General features: G+C 41.5%; 1 protein-coding gene across 2 annotated transcripts in view; it reads left to right on the forward strand.

Annotated features, from left to right (window-relative positions):
• Positions 1-18,088, forward strand: part of LOC108702845 (tubulin-specific chaperone D-like) — a 124,302-nt gene that overhangs the window by 42,517 nt on the left and 63,697 nt on the right. For both annotated transcript variants that reach the window (XM_041578731.1, XM_041578730.1), the window contains exon 15: positions 12,958-13,114. In XM_041578731.1, the coding sequence (XP_041434665.1) occupies positions 12,958-13,114 (157 nt within the window). The remainder of the gene's footprint in view (positions 1-12,957; positions 13,115-18,088) is intronic.

Here is an 18,088-nt window from a genome sequence, read left to right on the forward strand (position 1 = left end):
ACACGCATTACTGATGCATTGCCTTAATCTCTAAAAGCCATTTGGGATCTGTTGTGTAACTTGGCATCATTGTGGGCACAGTCATATTCTAGACTGGTTGGACAGGTGCATTAATTCTTGGTATTATTATTCTATATATAGGGCCCAGGCACACAGCTGAATGATGGGAGTTATTATTGCATATTAACTGCCTCCAGACACAGTCACTTCACGGATTTAAGAATCTGGGTCGAGGCCTTTCAGCACTCTGCATTCTCCCAAATGGATGCTTTCCAGTCACTAGTGATGGCAGGTGTAGAGAATGATGTTGTCTACCTCTTATTTTACCCCAACTGGCACCGGTCAAATAGTGATATGAAACACAGGGCATTCTAGGAAACTGTCAGCCAACCCCTATAGCTAAAGGAGGGGTTGGCTGACAGTTTCCTATTATCCAGCCCTCACTGAATCCAGAGATACAGCTCTGAGCATAATGGTTAGTTACACCTACTGTATGGGCTCCAACACTCACAGATCTATTGGTACAAACACATGTTGCTAAATGGTGCATGGGCTTTTCACAAGGGTCCGGTGGAATAGGACATTCTGTTTATTATCTGTTCTCTACTGGAGTCCTGCAGGAGATACTCAAATTTTTTTGTTTACTGTTGGGGTCCTGCGTAAGTGTACTGTGTCTCTGGGACATCCTCAGGGTGACTATACTAGTTCCACTACTGACTTTTGACGTTCAAGTATTTGATGTTGTTTGGCAGTTGCAATTGGGAAGCTACTGCTGTAAGGTGAAGTGGAAATAAGCACTTTTGTGCTTCAAGTCTACGAAAGAGGCTCTCCATAACTCTCTTTTGGTTGTTATACATACTGTACGTTAGGGAGATACATGCCCAGGTCCAGAGACACCTACAATAGGTTTTCATGAAGCCCCTTATAACAGATTAATTGTTATTAGTGTCTGGTTTTTAACCAGAAACGGAACTAGAGGGGGACGGACCCTGGCGCAGGACGCGCAGCTGGGCCCCCCTCCGTAAACCCGGAACTGGCCGGGATATGCGAGGCGCGCGGACTGCCGGGGGGCCCTGAGGGGGTGCGGGCCCTGGCCCGCTTGCACCCCCTGCTCTCCCGGTAGTTCCGCCCCTGTTTTTAACCCTAGCTCCTTGCTCTAATTGAAGCTTATGTACCAGCCTTGGGTTCCACTTAAGCATAGGAGAGTTAAGCTTCAGGTTGATCTTGTTTGATTAAGATCTGGGAACAATTTTGTCTTGTTGAAACCAGGGGGGAAAAGCCTAGGCACAGACATATTTTCAGTGGGGTTCTCATTAGGGATGCACTGAATCCACTATTGTGGATTCGGCCGAACCCCCGAATCCTAGGTGAAAGATTCGGCCAAATACTAATCCGAATCCTAATTCGCATATGCAAATTAGGGGTGGGAAACGGAAAAAAAATTTGACTTCCTTGTTTTGTGACAAAAAGTCACACAATTTCCCTCCCCACCCCTAATTTGCATATGCAAATTTGGATTCGGTTTGGCCAGGCAGAAGCATTCGGCCGAATCAGAATCCCGCTGAAAAAGGCAGAATCCCGAACCGAATCCTGGATTCGGTTCTCATTCTAATTCTATGCCAGATCTCTGCATTAGGGGACTTCAAAACCAGTTTTCAGATTCTCTGCTGTTAATCCTCCTTTGCGTGGGGTGTATTCTTGAAATATATGGCCTGTGCAGCAGGCTAAGTTGTGTGCTAAGTCCTGTTCCATGTCTTGTCTTGTTTAGTTATGTAATATGCAGTGTGGTTCAAAGTGATGGATACTGATAACTAAACCCCCAGTGATATGGGAACTGCCTTATTAGATGATACCACAGTTACTGTGACAGCCACAAAAAGCCAATAATTGACCATCATCCCTGTCCTAGTTCCTTCCTATTTTCCAGCAGCTAAGCTCAACAGTGAAACCTGGCCAAGAAGCTTGCACTCTCGTGTTTCAAAAGAAGACCGATGAAATAAAAATCTTTAGATTGAACATTGTAACAATAGGAGGAGGTCATACTGTCTGTGGCCCCTTATCAGCTTTCATTCTATTCAGCTCATGGGCCGATCCTATGTATTCGGACCATGTATTTCTGTCTTATGTAAGATTTCCTGCAGCGTCTTTAAACATCAGTTCAGCAGAGGATCACAGTGTGTAGGTTTTTACAAGGCACCTAGAACAGGATGGGAGCTGCCATATTGTTTAGTACTTTGTATTGTGCACACAGATCACTCATTCTCTATATTTATAAATATTGGTGGGAGTTGACATGAGGTTTGCTGCATTTAAGTGTATGATGGTTATAGCTTTTCTCTCTGGCTGGTTTCGAGGCACAAGCCCACGTGACCCAAGCCATGCAGATCAGGGAATAAATATGAACATTGGGCCTTACAGAGAGGGAGTGGAGGAATGGCATCATTGCTATAGCTAAAGGAGGGGCTGGCTGAAGAATTTGGGTGGGTAGCAGGGATTTGGGCCGTATCATTGTTAAACCAATACAAAAATTCCAATATACTTGTATTTCTGGTTTGACTGAAAATACATGAAGCCTTTACACCGTGACTGTAGGGGCCCTTAGAGCAACCATTTAATTATGGGACAGTTCTAATTGATTGAATACAAATGAGACGCTGTTAGGTGCATGAGCAACGCCTCCATCGCCTGCTACAGCTCATGTTATGTTAGGGAGCAGGTGTTTTTAAAGGGGACATAAGAGCTTTTCTATCATTTTATGGAGAGGCTTTGTTTAAAATGCACTGGATTTTAGGCCTTAGATTTTTGGGAGGGTGTACAGGGCTGGATTTACATAGTGGGCCCACTGCTGTTTGTCGCCCCTGTCCCCTCCCCTTTATTCGTGCAAATTTTCATCATCTGGACCGGAGCAATGGGGATTTAAAAAATGATTGTATCTCCAGCGCATCCCCAGTGTTTTTCAACAATGTGGGTGTGGTTGGGCATCATGCCGCCCCCCTAAAATCCTGCCGCCCTAGGCCCGGGCCTAGGGGGCCTTTCCACAAATCCAGGCCTGAGGGTGTACGTTATTCCTTGCAGTGAGAGAGGCCCATTTCCACTCCGGAACCCCAGAGAGAGCAAGTAGCTGAAGTTTAAATAAAGATATGTGCCCATCAGGTTTAACTGTCTTCTCATATAGTTCCTTGTGCTTTATGTATCATCCGACCCTTTCTTTTACCTTTCCAGTGTTTCTGCCAGTACAAATACAGCTTAGAGACAATTCCAGCTATACACAGCAATACATCACTCCCTCTAGGGAATATGTATTTCTATGCAGTTGCATTTGTGGGGTTAAATCTGTCTATTGCAATTTCCTTGTAATTATTCCCCTTTTTTACCTTTTCTAGATCCTCCCTGTCTATTAAATGTACAGTTGATCGAAAACACCCTTATGGTACAGAGAGCAGGCGACACCCAGCAAAGCTCCGGAAGTGCAGCTCCACTAATCAGCCTTAGAATTTGGGATTCACTCAGCATAGAGGCAGCATTGTCTGGGGCCCTCAATCATACATTGGCCAGGGATTAACTTTCCACATGGCTCATCTCACTGTATTGTTTCAGTCCCCATAAACTTATATGACCAGCTTGGGCAAATATTAATTAAAAAAACAAAATCTACCCCAAAACCTGTAGCAGTAGTCAATTCTCTTCCAGGTCTGTTATTAATCAGCCGACTTCTACTACTTTGTTTCAGCCCAGTGGTGAAAGTTAAGTAGCGAGTAAAAAAGGATATTGCTTTTATGATCAAGGAAAAAATCATTTTAAAGGGGAAAATTAATTAGTTTCATTGTGATGTTCTAAGCACTTTTGCAGTTTACTTAAAGGGGAACTCAGGCTTCCAAATCAAACATTAATAAAGAGGCCCACATAACACGGTAACCCCTAATATACCCATCACAGTTATTCAAAAAGTATAAATAAATGCCATTTTCTACACTGAAATCCAGCTGTTTAACAGTTCTTCTATTTCTGCATCGTTTGATGGGAAGGAGGGACTAAACACTGATGTTAAAAATTCTAATACCTTCTCCGCAGCTTACAGACAGCATGCAGTACTACATAACCCACAATGCATTGCACTGTGATGTTCCGTTTCTTATTGAAATTTTCTTGCAGGGAATTGTGGGGTTTGGAGGATGCAGGCTGAGGACAGCTGGCGGCTGATACATAGTAACAGTAGTCAGCCAGCTCTGCAAAGTAGTCAGACAGATCAGCAGGGGCTAGGCTTAGAAAACTGTTCCAAACCATTTAAAATCATGAAATGTCTGTATATTTTTTAATTGATGTATATTGCAAAGTTGCTTGAAATTATGTTTACTTTTCAAAAAGCTTAAGTTATGTTTGTGTGGAGTTCCCCTTTCATTTTTTTTTTTTTTAATAATATCAGTTTTATGCTGCTTAATACCAGGCTTTCAGGCTACCAGTTGACCCTTTGCATAAACTGCATAGTCACGTTACCCTTTGACATTCAAAGACCTGAAAGCCTGGTATTAGAAGTGTTAAACTGGCAATATCTTAGAAGCCGCTTAAAATATTCATTTGATGTATATTGCACCTCTTAAGTGCTTCGAGGATCACTCACCCCCTTTAAAAACCAGTTAAAATATTCAGTGGATGGAATATATGCAGATGACAGCATTTGGGTTCACTTTTAACAACTGAACCCCTGTAAATATCATAAAGTTGCACATAGCAATGACAAGGCAAAATCTTGCTGCAGAAGCAGAGGCTTTGGGCAGGAACCATTGTACAGTCTGCGCTTCTAAGCGTGGGAGATGGTTGTTATAACCTGCCCTGCTGCTTTTAGGGAGGAGCCCAGCAGGTGCCTGTGGATACCCCGAGGCTACACAGAGTGATGTCTTTATGCTCAGCAACAGCAACAGAGCAGGTGGATACCCACTGTAAGTGTAAGCACAGCCAACGCATTTCACAGCTACCCAAGTTTTACTCTAGTATTAATCCTGTTCTATGTTCTGAAGGGTCTTCTTTTGTGATTGAAAAATGCTCTATGAGAGACAAGCTATGTAGCTCTGTGTAAACAAAGAAGGGATATTTTTAAGGTGCACAATAAGTTATACCCCCATACTGTACTGTCTAAAGGGAATCAAAGTTCCCTCCTATATGTATAAATACAAATATACAGAGAAAGAGTGCTCTGAGCACACAATAAATTATACTCTCATATCTTACTGTCATAGGGAAACAATATGGCAGCTCCTAACCATATATATGAAAATAAATACAGTAGAACCCCATTTTACTTTTTTCAGGGGACCAGCAAAAAAAAAGTATGCAATATCCGGGAAAATATAAAATCAGGAAAATGTGTTAAAGTAACTTATTCTTCCAAAACTGAAAGGATATAAGCACAGGAGTCTGTTTTACTTTGAGACACATATTTAAGGGTTAAAAATTGCAGCGTTAACATTACACGATGGGGGGCATGTGCAAGGCCTCTCTGTCAGTCACATACACAACCTAAAGCAATAAGTGATTGGTGCAGGACTGTGTAAGGGACTAGAGATGTCGCGAACTGTTCGCCGGCGAACTTGTTTGCGCGAACATCGGGTGTTCGCGCTCGCCGGAAGTTCGCGAACGTCGCGCGACGTTCGCCATTTTGGGTTCGCCATTGTTGGCGCTTTTTTTTGACCTCTCACCCCAGACCAGCAGGTACATGGCAGCCAATCAGGAAGCTCTCCCCTGGACCACTCCCCTTCCCTATAAAAACCGAAGCCCTGCAGCGTTTTTTCACTCTGCCTGTGTGTGCTGAAGAGATAGTGTAGGGAGAGAGCTGCTGCCTGTTAGTGATTTCAGGGACAGTTGAAAGTTTGCTGGCTAGTAATCGTTTTGATACTGCTCTGTTATTGGAGGGACAGAAGTCTGCAGGGGTTTGAGGGACATTTAAGCTTAGGTAGCTTTGCTGGCTAGTAATCTACCTTCTACTGCATTGCTCTGTATGTAGCTGCTGTGGGCAGCTGTCCTGCTTCTGATCTCATCTGCTGACTGCTGCAATAACAGTAGTCCTTGTAAGGACTGCTTTTATTTATTTTTTTGTTGTTTTACTACTACTACTACTACTACTATAAGAGCCCAGTGCTATTAGTCTAGCAGTGTTGGGGAGTGGGACTGGTGTGCTAATCTGCTGCTCCTAGTAGTTCAGCAGCACCAACTTTAATTTTTTTTTTTTAATATTCATTTTTTTTTTATTTTACTTTTTTTATTTTACTACCGCTGTAGTAGTGTATAAGTTGACCTTTTAGGCATTATTTGCCCTGTAGGCATTATTTGCACACTGTTTTCTTCAACCCGCCATCTAGCTGTGTGACCTTGTTCACATTCTGTCTAAATATCCATAATATTACCGTCTCCAGAAAAAACACCGGAGTGACTTTTTTCAAGCAGCCATAATATATTTTACGTAATCCGTATCCACCGCTGTAGTAGTGTATACGTTGACCTTGTAGGCATTGTTTGCCCAGTTTTTTTGGCCGCAGCCACTGAAGCACAGAGGCCAGAAAAAATATGCCATATAAATGCTGAAAATAGTCATTTTTTGCCATACGTTGACTCAACGTATATGGCAAAAAATGACAATTTTCAGCATTTATATGGCATATTTTTTCTGGCAACTGTGCTTCAGTGGCTGCGACCAAAAAAACTGGGCAAACAATGCCTACAAGGTCAACGTATGGCAAAAAATGACTATTTTCAGCATTTATATGGCATATTTTTTCTGGCAACTGTGCTTCAGTGGCTGCAACCAAAAAAACTGGGCAAACAATGTCTACAAGGTCAACGTATGGCGAAAAATTACTATTTTCAGCATTTATATGGCATATTTTTTCTGGCAACTGTGCTTCAGTGGCTGCGTCCAAAAAAACTGGGCAAACAATGCCTACAAGGTCAACGTATGGCAGTTGTTTAAAGAGAACAGTAGATTACTAGCCAGCAAAGCTACCTAAGCTAAAATGTCCCTCAAATCCCTGCAGACTTCTGTCCCTCCAATACAGAGCAGTATCAAGCAGATTACTAGCCAGCAAACTTACTATCATCTGTCCCTGAAATCACTAACAGCTCTCCCCCTACACTATCTCTTCCAAGCACACACAGGCAGATTTTTCAGATACATTTTTGCCCTTGATCCCCCTCTGGCATGCCACTGTCCAGGTCGTTGCACCCTTTAAACAACTTTAAAATCATTTTTCTGGCCAGAAATTTTTTTTTTAGATGTTAAAGTTCGCCTTCCCATTGAAGTCTATGGGGTTCGCGAACCGTTCGCGAACCGCTCGCATTTTTGCGCAAGTTCGCGAATATGTTCGCGAACTTTTTTTCCGACGTTCGCTACATCCCTATAAGGGACCAACTATTTGGGATTGGCCATTTACAAGCAGAACCATTGCAAATTATACATCTGGATAGTATTTTAAACCTCTTCATTTCACAAATAATAACATTCATAGAGGACAAAAAGCAGTTTTTGGGTACATTATAACAACATTTTGGTGTAAAATCCAGAAAAACCACAAAATCCACAAAAATCAGGGAAATGCACGCATTGAAATGCATTATAAATTGGTGGGACCACAAATCGAGGTTTCACAGTATACAGAAAATAAATGTTCTGGGCACACAATGAGCTATATCCTCATACTGTATTGTGATCCCAAACCAGTGTCTTGACAGCAACATGTTGCTCACAAACCCCTTAGATGTTGCTCCCAGTGGCCTCAAAGCAGGTGCTTATTCTGCTTTGGAGGCAAGTTTTTGTTGCATAAAGCCCACATGTATTGCCAAAAAAAACCTCCTGTAAGTCCATGTAGGTCTACCAATAGCCAATCACAGCACATATTTGGCAACCGTGGGGAACTTTTTTCATGCTTGCGTTGCTCCCCAACTCTTTTTATATTTAAATGTGGCTCACAGGTATAAAAGTTTGGGGACCCCTGGTCTAAGGGAAACAACATGGCACCTCCCTCCCATGTACAGAGATTGTGACACACTATTTTACATGTATTTATATTTTTTATGTCCCTAAAGTAGCCAATGGCTGGTTCATGGTGTTAGGGTAATAGCCTAAATTCTAATATTGCTGAGCTGCCACAATTGCCCCTGAGTATATGTCTGACCCCATGGGACTACAAGTCAGGGTTTAGTATGACCTATAGGTATGACAAAGTGCAGTGCTTTTACACCATGTGCGCCTGAGGCTGGGGTGGATCTAAGAGTTTGTCACATAATAATCTGTGCAAGATGCAAGGTGTTTTTATATATAATTACAGCAACACCCCTTCTTATTTCCGGCAAGCCTTGTAAGGCGTCTCCAGTTATTGTCATGGGAAGAGCGATGGCTTCCGGCCCTTGTGGTACATAAACAAAATTGGCCCCTGTAGCACTACAGCATGTTATGTAGTGCTTAGATCTCAGGGGTTTAAGTCATGGGTTTCTGGATCTGGTTTGTACACTCTGCCCCTGCAACACACACATATATATATATATAGCTTTATATAGTACGAGGGTATAGCTTACTTTATTCCAGAACGTTTGTTTTCTGTATATTTGTATTTATACATATGGGTAGGCAGTGCCATATTGTTTCCCCTAAACAGTACAGTATGAGGCTATATCTTATTGTGTGCCCAGAACATTCCTTCTCTGTATATTTGTATTTATACATATGGGAAAGAGGTGCCATATTGTTTCCCTTAGACAGTACAGTATGAGGGTATAGCTTATTGTGTGCCCAGAACATTCCTTCTCTGTATATTTGTATTTATACATATGGGAAAGAGGTGCCATATTGTTTCCCTTAGACAGTACAGTATGAGGGTATAGCTTATTGTGTGCCCAGAACATTCCTTCTCTGTATATTTGTATTTATAAATATGGGTTGGAGGTGCCACATTGTTTCCCATAGACCAGGGCCGGGTTAAGCCATCCGGGCGCCCTAGGCAACCCGGCCGGCCAGCACACTACCCACTGTGCATGCCTGCGTCTCACAATGCGTGCATGAGGGGCGGATGAAGAAGGGGAGGTTGAAGGGCAGAGCTAGAGAGGCGGGCGAACATGGACTAGGGGTAGCCAGAAGACACTTAAAAAGTACCTGCCAAGTGCCCCCATATCTTTGCACCCTAGGCAGGTGCCTCTTCTGCCTACCCTTAGTTCCGGCCCTGCCTCATACAGTACAATATAAAGATATCTTATAGATAAACTGCTGTCCACTAGAAAACCAGGGCATTGTTTAATAGTTACAGCCAGCAAGCAGTGTGGCATCTCCTAGCTTGTCCTTTTTACCATATCCTTTGCAAACAGTTGTAATTGCCTGTGGCTTATATGGCTGAGTGAAAGTATAAAGCCCGTTCCCAAGACCTTTACAAATGTCAGTCACTTACCGTTTACTGAAATACCCATACTTACATTTGTATTTATAGTGATATTTCCTTAAAGAGACACCACTTATCTCTGGTCTTGCCAGTCGTACAATCAGTATATGGATAAACAATCCCTGTGTTATTTAAAGGGGAGGACATTTTTTGATAACTTAAAGCACAAAATGTCTCTGTGTCTTTAATTTAATGTCATGCTTCTTTATGACATTCAGACAAACCCTGGTTGCTATGGACATTGTGACTTGTTTACTAACATTGGTCCCAGTACAGTGACCCTTAGCAACCAATCAGAGAATGTCTATCAGTGCCTTTGTAATGCATGAACAGGTGTAGCCATTGGCCACTGGGCTATGTTCCTTTAGGTGCAGCATGCCAAGAGGGCCTTGCAGGCATATCCCCCCTTATTGGGGCCCTTAAAACTGCATTCTTGGGGCAAGTTTGGCAGCATTCTCTGCCTCTGTTTTTACTGGAATATAACCTTGTTAATATTTCCTTTGCAGTCAATAGTGGAGCTTCAATGTCTTTCCTACCCCCTCTTTCATAAAACTTTTATCAATAATGTGAAAAGTATCTTATATTATGCTGCTTTTTGTAACATGTAAGGAGAGGCATCAAGGCAAATAGCTCCAGTTATATTACCATAAATGTGATTGTACCCACACACATATTGCACATGTTCATGGATGCCTATTCTCTACCTTTATACGTATATCTCTCATTTTATTTTTACCTTGATAACAGAGAATTCTGTTATAGTGACTCAGGTCATATCTGATAACCATTGTAAGCAGCAGCTAGAGTTCTACAAGGGTCCAATTGGAAGGACCCGTGCCTGACCCAGACCCGCTGACCCCTAACCTGACATTCAGTGCTCAGAGATCCCATAGAATCATTGGAGGATTTGCAACCCAGGATTATTTAGCAGCTCAAATGCTATAGCATACCTCCCAACTGTCCCTTTTTCAGAGGGACAGTCCCTCTTTTGACAGCTCAACCTGCAGTCCCTCATTTGTACTGGAAAGTCCCACTTTTCTCTGCACTGAACAGGCAGAAAAAGAAACAAAGTTTCTCATTTAATTGGCTTTTAGCAGAGAGCCCAGAACAGCTAACTGGTGCAAATAAGATACTTTTTAACAATTTTGAGACACAAAAACACAGTTTAGATAAGGAGAAATATTTTCAAACTTTCATAGCCTGCCAAATTTTGTAACACAAACATGGTAATTAGGGGGTGTGGCCACAGAAAGGGGTGTGGTAAAAAAAACTACGTGCAGGAAAAAATGTTTTGTTCCTCTTTTTACTTCCAAAATGTTGGGAGGTATGCAATAGAAATATTTAGCAAGCAAATACATATGTGACAGTAAAGGGCTGATTCACTAAGCTCGAGTGAAGGATTCGAATGAAAAATACTTCGAATTTCGAAGTATTTTTTGGGTACTTCGACCATCGAATTGGTTAAATAAGTTCGAATTCGAACGAAATCGAACGAATCGAACGAAAAATCGTTCGACTATTCGACCATTCGATAGTCGAAGTACTTCCCCTTTAAAAAAAACTTCGACCCCCTACTTCGGCAGCTAAAAGCTACCGAAGTCAATGTTAGCCTATGGGGAAGGTCCCCATAGGCTTGCCTGTGATTTTTTGATCGAAGGATTTTCCTTCGATCGTTGGATTAAAATCCTTAGAATCGTTCGATTCGAAGGATTTAATCGTTCGATCGAACGGAAAATCCTTCGATCGTTCGATCGCAGGATTAGCGCTAAATCCTTCGACTTCGATATTCGAAGTCAAAGGATTTCAATCCGAGGGTCGAATTTCGAAGTATTTTTAACTTCGAAATTCGACCCTTAGTGAATCGGCCCCTAAATATATATATTTAGTTCCAGGCCTTCCCAGTGCTAATTATAAATGTTTAAGAGTGAAATGTTGGGCTAATAGGATCCCTTTAAACTACACATTGTAGCTTTTTGCAGTCTAGACATCCCTGGTTTAATGGTACACAATTGAGATCTGGGTTTTATGGATTTCTCACAATTACAGTATGTTCTGCCAGTGCCAGTAGAGAGACACTGAGCAGTCACCATCTTCTATATTTAACTGCAAAAAAACCCTCTGTGGCACTGGCACCTCTAACTTTCCTTTTGCCCATTGTTCCCATGAGAATATTGACTGCCACAGATTGTGCACTGTGAAGTAGAATTTCAGTTGGTATTTTCTGTTGTAGCCAGGGGCTACAAATTACTGCGGGCCATGAAAGGCTAAAAAATGGCTTGGTAGCTGCCGGGAGACGCTTGGGTAGATGACAGTAATACAGGTGAGCCTGCCAACAGGAAGTCCCGAGGGGCAAAGAACTGACAAATGTTTGCATTGTGTGCTGAGGGAGTAAAGGGGAAGTAACACCAAGTCACCAAGCTACTGCAGCAATGCTGCAGCTTTTTTAATTCCGGGGCCCTTTCTCTATCCTGAATATGCTTTCTGTCAGGAATATCATCTAAATATGGTTATGGTGCAACCATCATCAGGATCAATTATAAAGATATTAAAGACCATATAAAGGCAAACGCCTGCAGGCTTATCTATACAGAGTGTGTCATCCATGAATTAAAAGGGATATTGTACCCCTTACTGTCAATTATATAGTGAATAAAGTACCCCCTCTTGTAAAATATAAGGATATTCCAAGTTAGAGAGGCGTTTCATGACCTTATAAAAACACGAGGCAGAAGGCTGAGTGTTTTTATACAGGTCATGGAACTCATATTGTGCAACAGGGGGTACTTTATTTATTATAATACACAAGTTTCAGTGAGTCATGTGACAGAAATGACATCATTACTCACCGTTTATTACTGATGACATCAGAACTCACCGTTTATAAGGATATAATTTATAAGATATTCATGGCTTTTGTGTATTATAAGGATATTAGAAGTCACTGAGGGGTTCGATGACCATATAAAGGCACAAGGCGGCAGGCTGAGTTATACAGGGAACTCTGAGTATCACTCATGTATTATAAGGGGTAATGTACCCCTACTGTAAATTATATAGTGAATAAAGTACCCCCTCTTGTAAAATATAAGGATATTATAAGTTACCGAGGAGTTTCATGACCATATAAAAACACGAGGCCGAAGGCCGAGTGTTTTTATACAGGTCATGGAACTCCGAGGTAACTTCTAATATCCTCATATTTTACAACTGGGGGTACTTTATTTATTATAATACACCAGTTTCAGTGAGTCATGTGACAGAAATGACATCAGAACTCACCGTTTATAACTGATGACATCAGAACTCACCGTTTATAAGGATATAATTTACAAGATATTCATGGCTTTTGTGTATTATAAGGATATCAGATCTGTTCTGTGCACATATAGAGGCACAAGGCTGCAGGCTAATTTATATAGGGAATTCTGTGTATTACTCGTATTATAAGGCATATTTTACCCCCTACTGAAAATGATAATGATTTAAGAAACCACATTCTTTTTAAAACACATTAACACTCTCTACTTCCTCTCATTTCTAGTTGTTCCCCTGATTCTAAAGGCCCTGGTGTATGATGAGAAGCGTGGTGCCTGCAGAGTTGGTTCCAATGTCAGGGAAGCTGCTTGTTACGTATGCTGGGCTTTTGCACAGGCGTATGAACCTCAAGAGATGAAGCCCTTTGTGAATCAAATAGCAAGGTAAGTCTGCCAGTTAGGGTTGCAACTCAACTGATCATTTTATGTTGTTTAGCCCAACTGGTGCCAAAATAGAAAAATCTACTAGCCCATAGGTTACTCTACAGTGTAGGCGTCACCTGTAAGCTTGTGCCCATCTTTGGATTAAGTATTATTCCGTTCTGTACGCAGTGATTATTATATGCATGTTACTTTCAATGTGTGGCCATCTTGCTGTTACTTTGTCTACTCCCAGCACCCTATGAGTCGGAATGGTGTTGTAGTCCAACTTCAGCCAGAAGTGCCATAGGTTGACTTTCCTCTGTATAATCCTATATTTTGTATTCCTGCCTTTGGCCTCATTATTGGTGTGATAATGGTCAAGATCCCAAGCCCATATGAATCACTCCACTAAATTGATCAGGGCTTATGTTAATATTCTGGGTGTGGGCACCACATGAAAACACTGCAATTTACCCATGTATTTTATTAATGCCAAGAGCTCTAAGCTTTCAGAGAGGTGGGGCCACCCATCTCAGTGTCACCCCTCCCAGAGTAGACTCTCCGGAGGATTAGTCATGTGCACTGTAAGCACAAAATCACTTCCTAAATGGGGGCAGCCTTCCATTGGTTCATTTACAAATCACAGAATCCTCTGCTATTAACATAGTGTGGTTAACCACTGGCCTTGCTTGATGCACAAGGCCATGGTACTTTTTCCCAGTAAACATGACAAGAGTTTGCACTACACATCCAGGCAGGTAGGGTTCTTTAGGCACTGGACTTATTTTAAGGCAGTCACCGACTTGATTAATCTTGGCTACAAATGGGGAAATAAAATGTTCCTTGTTTCCACCACTAAGGCCTGGACCGGCAATCTTTGGGTTCGGGCTACTATAAAATGCCATAGAAAGTCACTATTAAGTGGGCTGTAGGGACTGTTTGGGCCTATTTTAAATCCCAGTCCAGACCTGCCACCAGCTAAAGTGATTGCCTCTGGGGAAACATATGCAGCATGGCTACTTTCTGCATTAGCCACGTATATCCTTGTGAGGAAATATTGGGCAACTTTGCTGTTTCTCTAGCAGAAATTTGCATGATAACAGGCGGAGAGGAAAACAAAAGACCCACTGTAGCTGAGAGTAATAACAGGTGACAAAACGTCCCATGTGGCATTGCCCTTATAATGCAGTGTATCCCACATTATCTGAACCACAGAAATCCTATAGAATTTTCTCCCTCTGGAGTGTTGGAAACATAATATCCATTAAAACAGCCGATTACAACAACAAACCATCGGAAATGATTTTCCAGTGGCACGTGTTTAGCCGGTTGTTTTCTGTTCAACAGTCTCTGATGTAGTACAGGTATGGGACCTGTTATCCAGAATGCTATGGACCTTTCTGTAATTTGGATCTTCATACCTTAAGTCTACTAGAAAATCCTTTAAACATTAAATAAACCCAATAGGCTGGTTTTGCTTCCAGTAAGGATTAATTATATCTTAGTGGGTATCAAGTACAAGCTACTGTTTTATTATTACAGAGAAAAAGGAAATACTTTTTTAAAATTTGGATTATTTGGATAAAATGCAGTTGATGGGAGACAGCCATTCTGTAATTTGGAGCTTTCTGGGTAACGGGTTTCCTGATAACATGTCCCTTACATGTATATCCAATCCCACAAGTAGTCGGGGAGGAAAACATGGCAAAATGTATAATTAAATGCACATTGAACCACAACCTATGGAAGAGCTTAGACCTGCAGTTTTTTGGGGGTATATAGGAGAAGGAGGGGAGTGGGGACTGAATGGCTGTTACTCTGTGCAGTGTGTAGGGCCCTATTGCAGCAGGATAATACCTGTGCTGACTGTGCACTCACAGAAAACAATAGATTATTATTTGCATGTATATATAGAGAGATCAGCATTATTTGCATTGTTGAATGCATCTACTCTATCCTCAATAACAATATGAAATATGCTTCCCCCAGACGCTTCTATTCACTTATGTTGTTTGCTCTTCTGAACACGCTGACTATCGTGTGATTGTTTTTCCCAAGGTGCTTAACAGCAAATCAAACACCCTTGCTGCTTTATAGCACTGTCTCAGGCTCTCTACAGCAGGGAACACACAATAAATGTAAATGTAAACACAATATAACAAGCTTTTACTGTGCCGCCAGTCACACAGACCGTTTGCCATCACCCTGCAGAGAAGTGCTGCGTAAGCTTCATCCCTTATGAATCAGCCCCAAGACATGTCCAACAACACAGGCCTCAGTTGAAACGGTGCGTGCAGAGTGGGTGTGCTGTGCAGTGGAGCTTGCCTCAGGTGCTGTTTGTGGTGAGGAGGAACAGGGCTGGGCCCTTGCTTAATCTCCTTTTCTAAGATAACTTGCTGCCGGGGTTAGACTCTCCTGCTGACTGAAAAAAATATCAGCACTGGCTCTGAGCTATATGTTGTGCTTTCAGCCAATCAACACGCAAAAAACACACATATACTGATTGCATCGATTGCATTTTCCTAAGATGAGCTCCGGTGAATACTCTCAAGTAGATTTTTATTGGATAAAACCACCGATCCGCTGGAGAACTAAACCCTAAACATGAATATGTCATATTTTATATACTCAATTTATTGCATCCGCCTGAAGCTTCAGCTTGTCAATAGCAGCAATGATACAAGACTTCCAACTTGTCACAGGGGGTCACCATCTTGGAAAGTGTCTGTGACACTCACATGCTCAGTGGGCTCTGAGCAGCTGTTGAGAAGCTAAGCTTAGGGGTTGTCGCAAATGATCAAGCAGAAAATGAGGTTGGTCTGTAATATAAGCTGATGCTACAGGGCTGATTATTAAATTCTGATGCTAGTTGCACTGGTGTCATGTACTGCCATGTAATAATTATCTGTATTAATTACTAATCAGCCTTATATTGTGACCAGGGGTGTAACTACAGAGGAAGCTGACCCAGCAGTTGCAGGGGGGCCCAGTAAGTATAGGGGCCCCATAATGCCCCAATTCATATACAATTTCAATACATATTGGTCAATACAGGTCCACCTCTAGACATTTTGTGGGCCTGAAAAATAATTTGCTGTGGGGCCCAGTAATATCTAGTTAAGCCACTGATTGTGACATTTCTATTCTATGTGTACTGTATATTGTGAGTGTTTCCCTAAGCTCAGTAAGTGACAGAAGCACAGAGCATGTGCAGTGAATCAGCAGAAAAGATGTGGAGCTACTGGGGCATCTTTGGAGACAAGGCACAATCATGGAAACAGGTTGCGGTGATTACATTTTCATGGTTGTGTGTTACTGGAATTTTTCAGGATAAATCTCAAATTGCATGTATGTCTTGTATTAATGTAAATATCCTGTATTTATATAGCAACAATATATTCTGCAGCACTGAAGGTAGAGAAATATTTATCTTTGTGGCACAGGTTTTTATGGGTGTATCTCCAAATCTTTCCCTTTGCTGCACAGTGATCAAAGGAACCATAAAAGTAATGAAAATCCCACAAACTCTACTCTCAGCTCTTTCTACAACTGCTGTTTTGTGTTGGTATTTTGCAGCGTTTATTTTTTTATCGCAAGCCATGGGCAGTGCTGTGTGCCAGGTATGAACAGAAACAGAGTTTGATTGCTGTTCCAGTCCCCTTTTTTGTGTTTCTAACATCCCAGGGCAGTGTGCCCATGCTCAATGGCAGGTAACTATCATGTGTCCCATCCATAAATCACCTGTATGTCCCATACACATTATTCCTTCTCTGTATATTTGTATTTAAATATATGGGTAGTAGCTGCCATATTGTTTCCCTTAGACAGTACAGTATGAGGGTATAGCTAATTGTGTGCCCAGAACATTCGTTCTCTGTATATTTGTATTTATACATATGGGGAAGGAGGTGCCATATTGTTTTCCTTAGACATTACAGTATGAGGGTATAGCTTATTGTGTGCCCAGAACATTCCTTCTTTTTATATTTGTATTTTTACATACATATCGTATTGTGCGTCCAGAACATTCCTTCTCTTTATATTTTTATTTATACATCTCGGTAGAAAGTGCCATATTGTTTCCCTTAGACAATACAATAAGAGGGTATATCTTATTAAGTGCCCATAATATTCCTTCTCTGTATATTTGTATTTATACATATGGGATGGAGGTGCCATATTGTTTAATTTAGACAGTACAGTATGAGGCTATATCTTATTGTGTACCCAGAACATTCCTTCTCTGTATATTTGTATTTATACATATGGGCAAAAGGAGTCATATTGTTTCCCTTAGACAGTACAGTATGAGGGTATAGCTTATTGTGTGCCCAGAACATTCCTTCTCTGTATATTTGTTTTTATGCATATGTGAGGAAGTTGTCATATAGTTTCCCTTAGACAGTACTGTATGAGGGTATATCGTGTGCCCAGAATTAGGAATGCAACGAATCCAGGATTCGATTCAGGATTTGACCAGGATTCTTTCTTTTTCAGCAGGATTCAGATTCGGCCGAATTCCTCTGCCCGGCCGAACCGAATCCTAATTTGCAAATGCAAATTAGGGGCAGGGAGGGAAATCGTGTGACTTTTTATCACAAAACAAGGAAGTAAAAAATGTTTTCCCATTCCCACTCCTAATTTGCATATGCAAATTAGTATTTGGTATTCAGACTAATCTTTTGTGAAGGATTCGGGGGTTCGGTCAAATCCAAAATAGTGGATTCTGTGCATCCCTACCCAGAATATCCTTCTCTGTATATTTGTATGGACGAGGGCTGCCATATTGCTTATAAAAGTACAGTATGACGTTGCAGCTATTAGCTGTAGGTCAGTGAAATCATGTACTGCAATGGAAATTGCTTCAGTTAAGACATGGCTTGCCGAAATACACATCAATTTAGCATAATTTTTGAAAGTAATTATTTTACAGTGCACATAGTGTTTGCGCTGGGGTTTGTGTAAGGAGGAGTGAGTGTATCACAGCAGGTGTTC

Source organism: Xenopus laevis, chromosome 9_10S (genome assembly GCF_017654675.1).
Source record: "Xenopus laevis strain J_2021 chromosome 9_10S, Xenopus_laevis_v10.1, whole genome shotgun sequence".
Taxonomy (NCBI): domain Eukaryota; kingdom Metazoa; phylum Chordata; class Amphibia; order Anura; family Pipidae; genus Xenopus; species Xenopus laevis.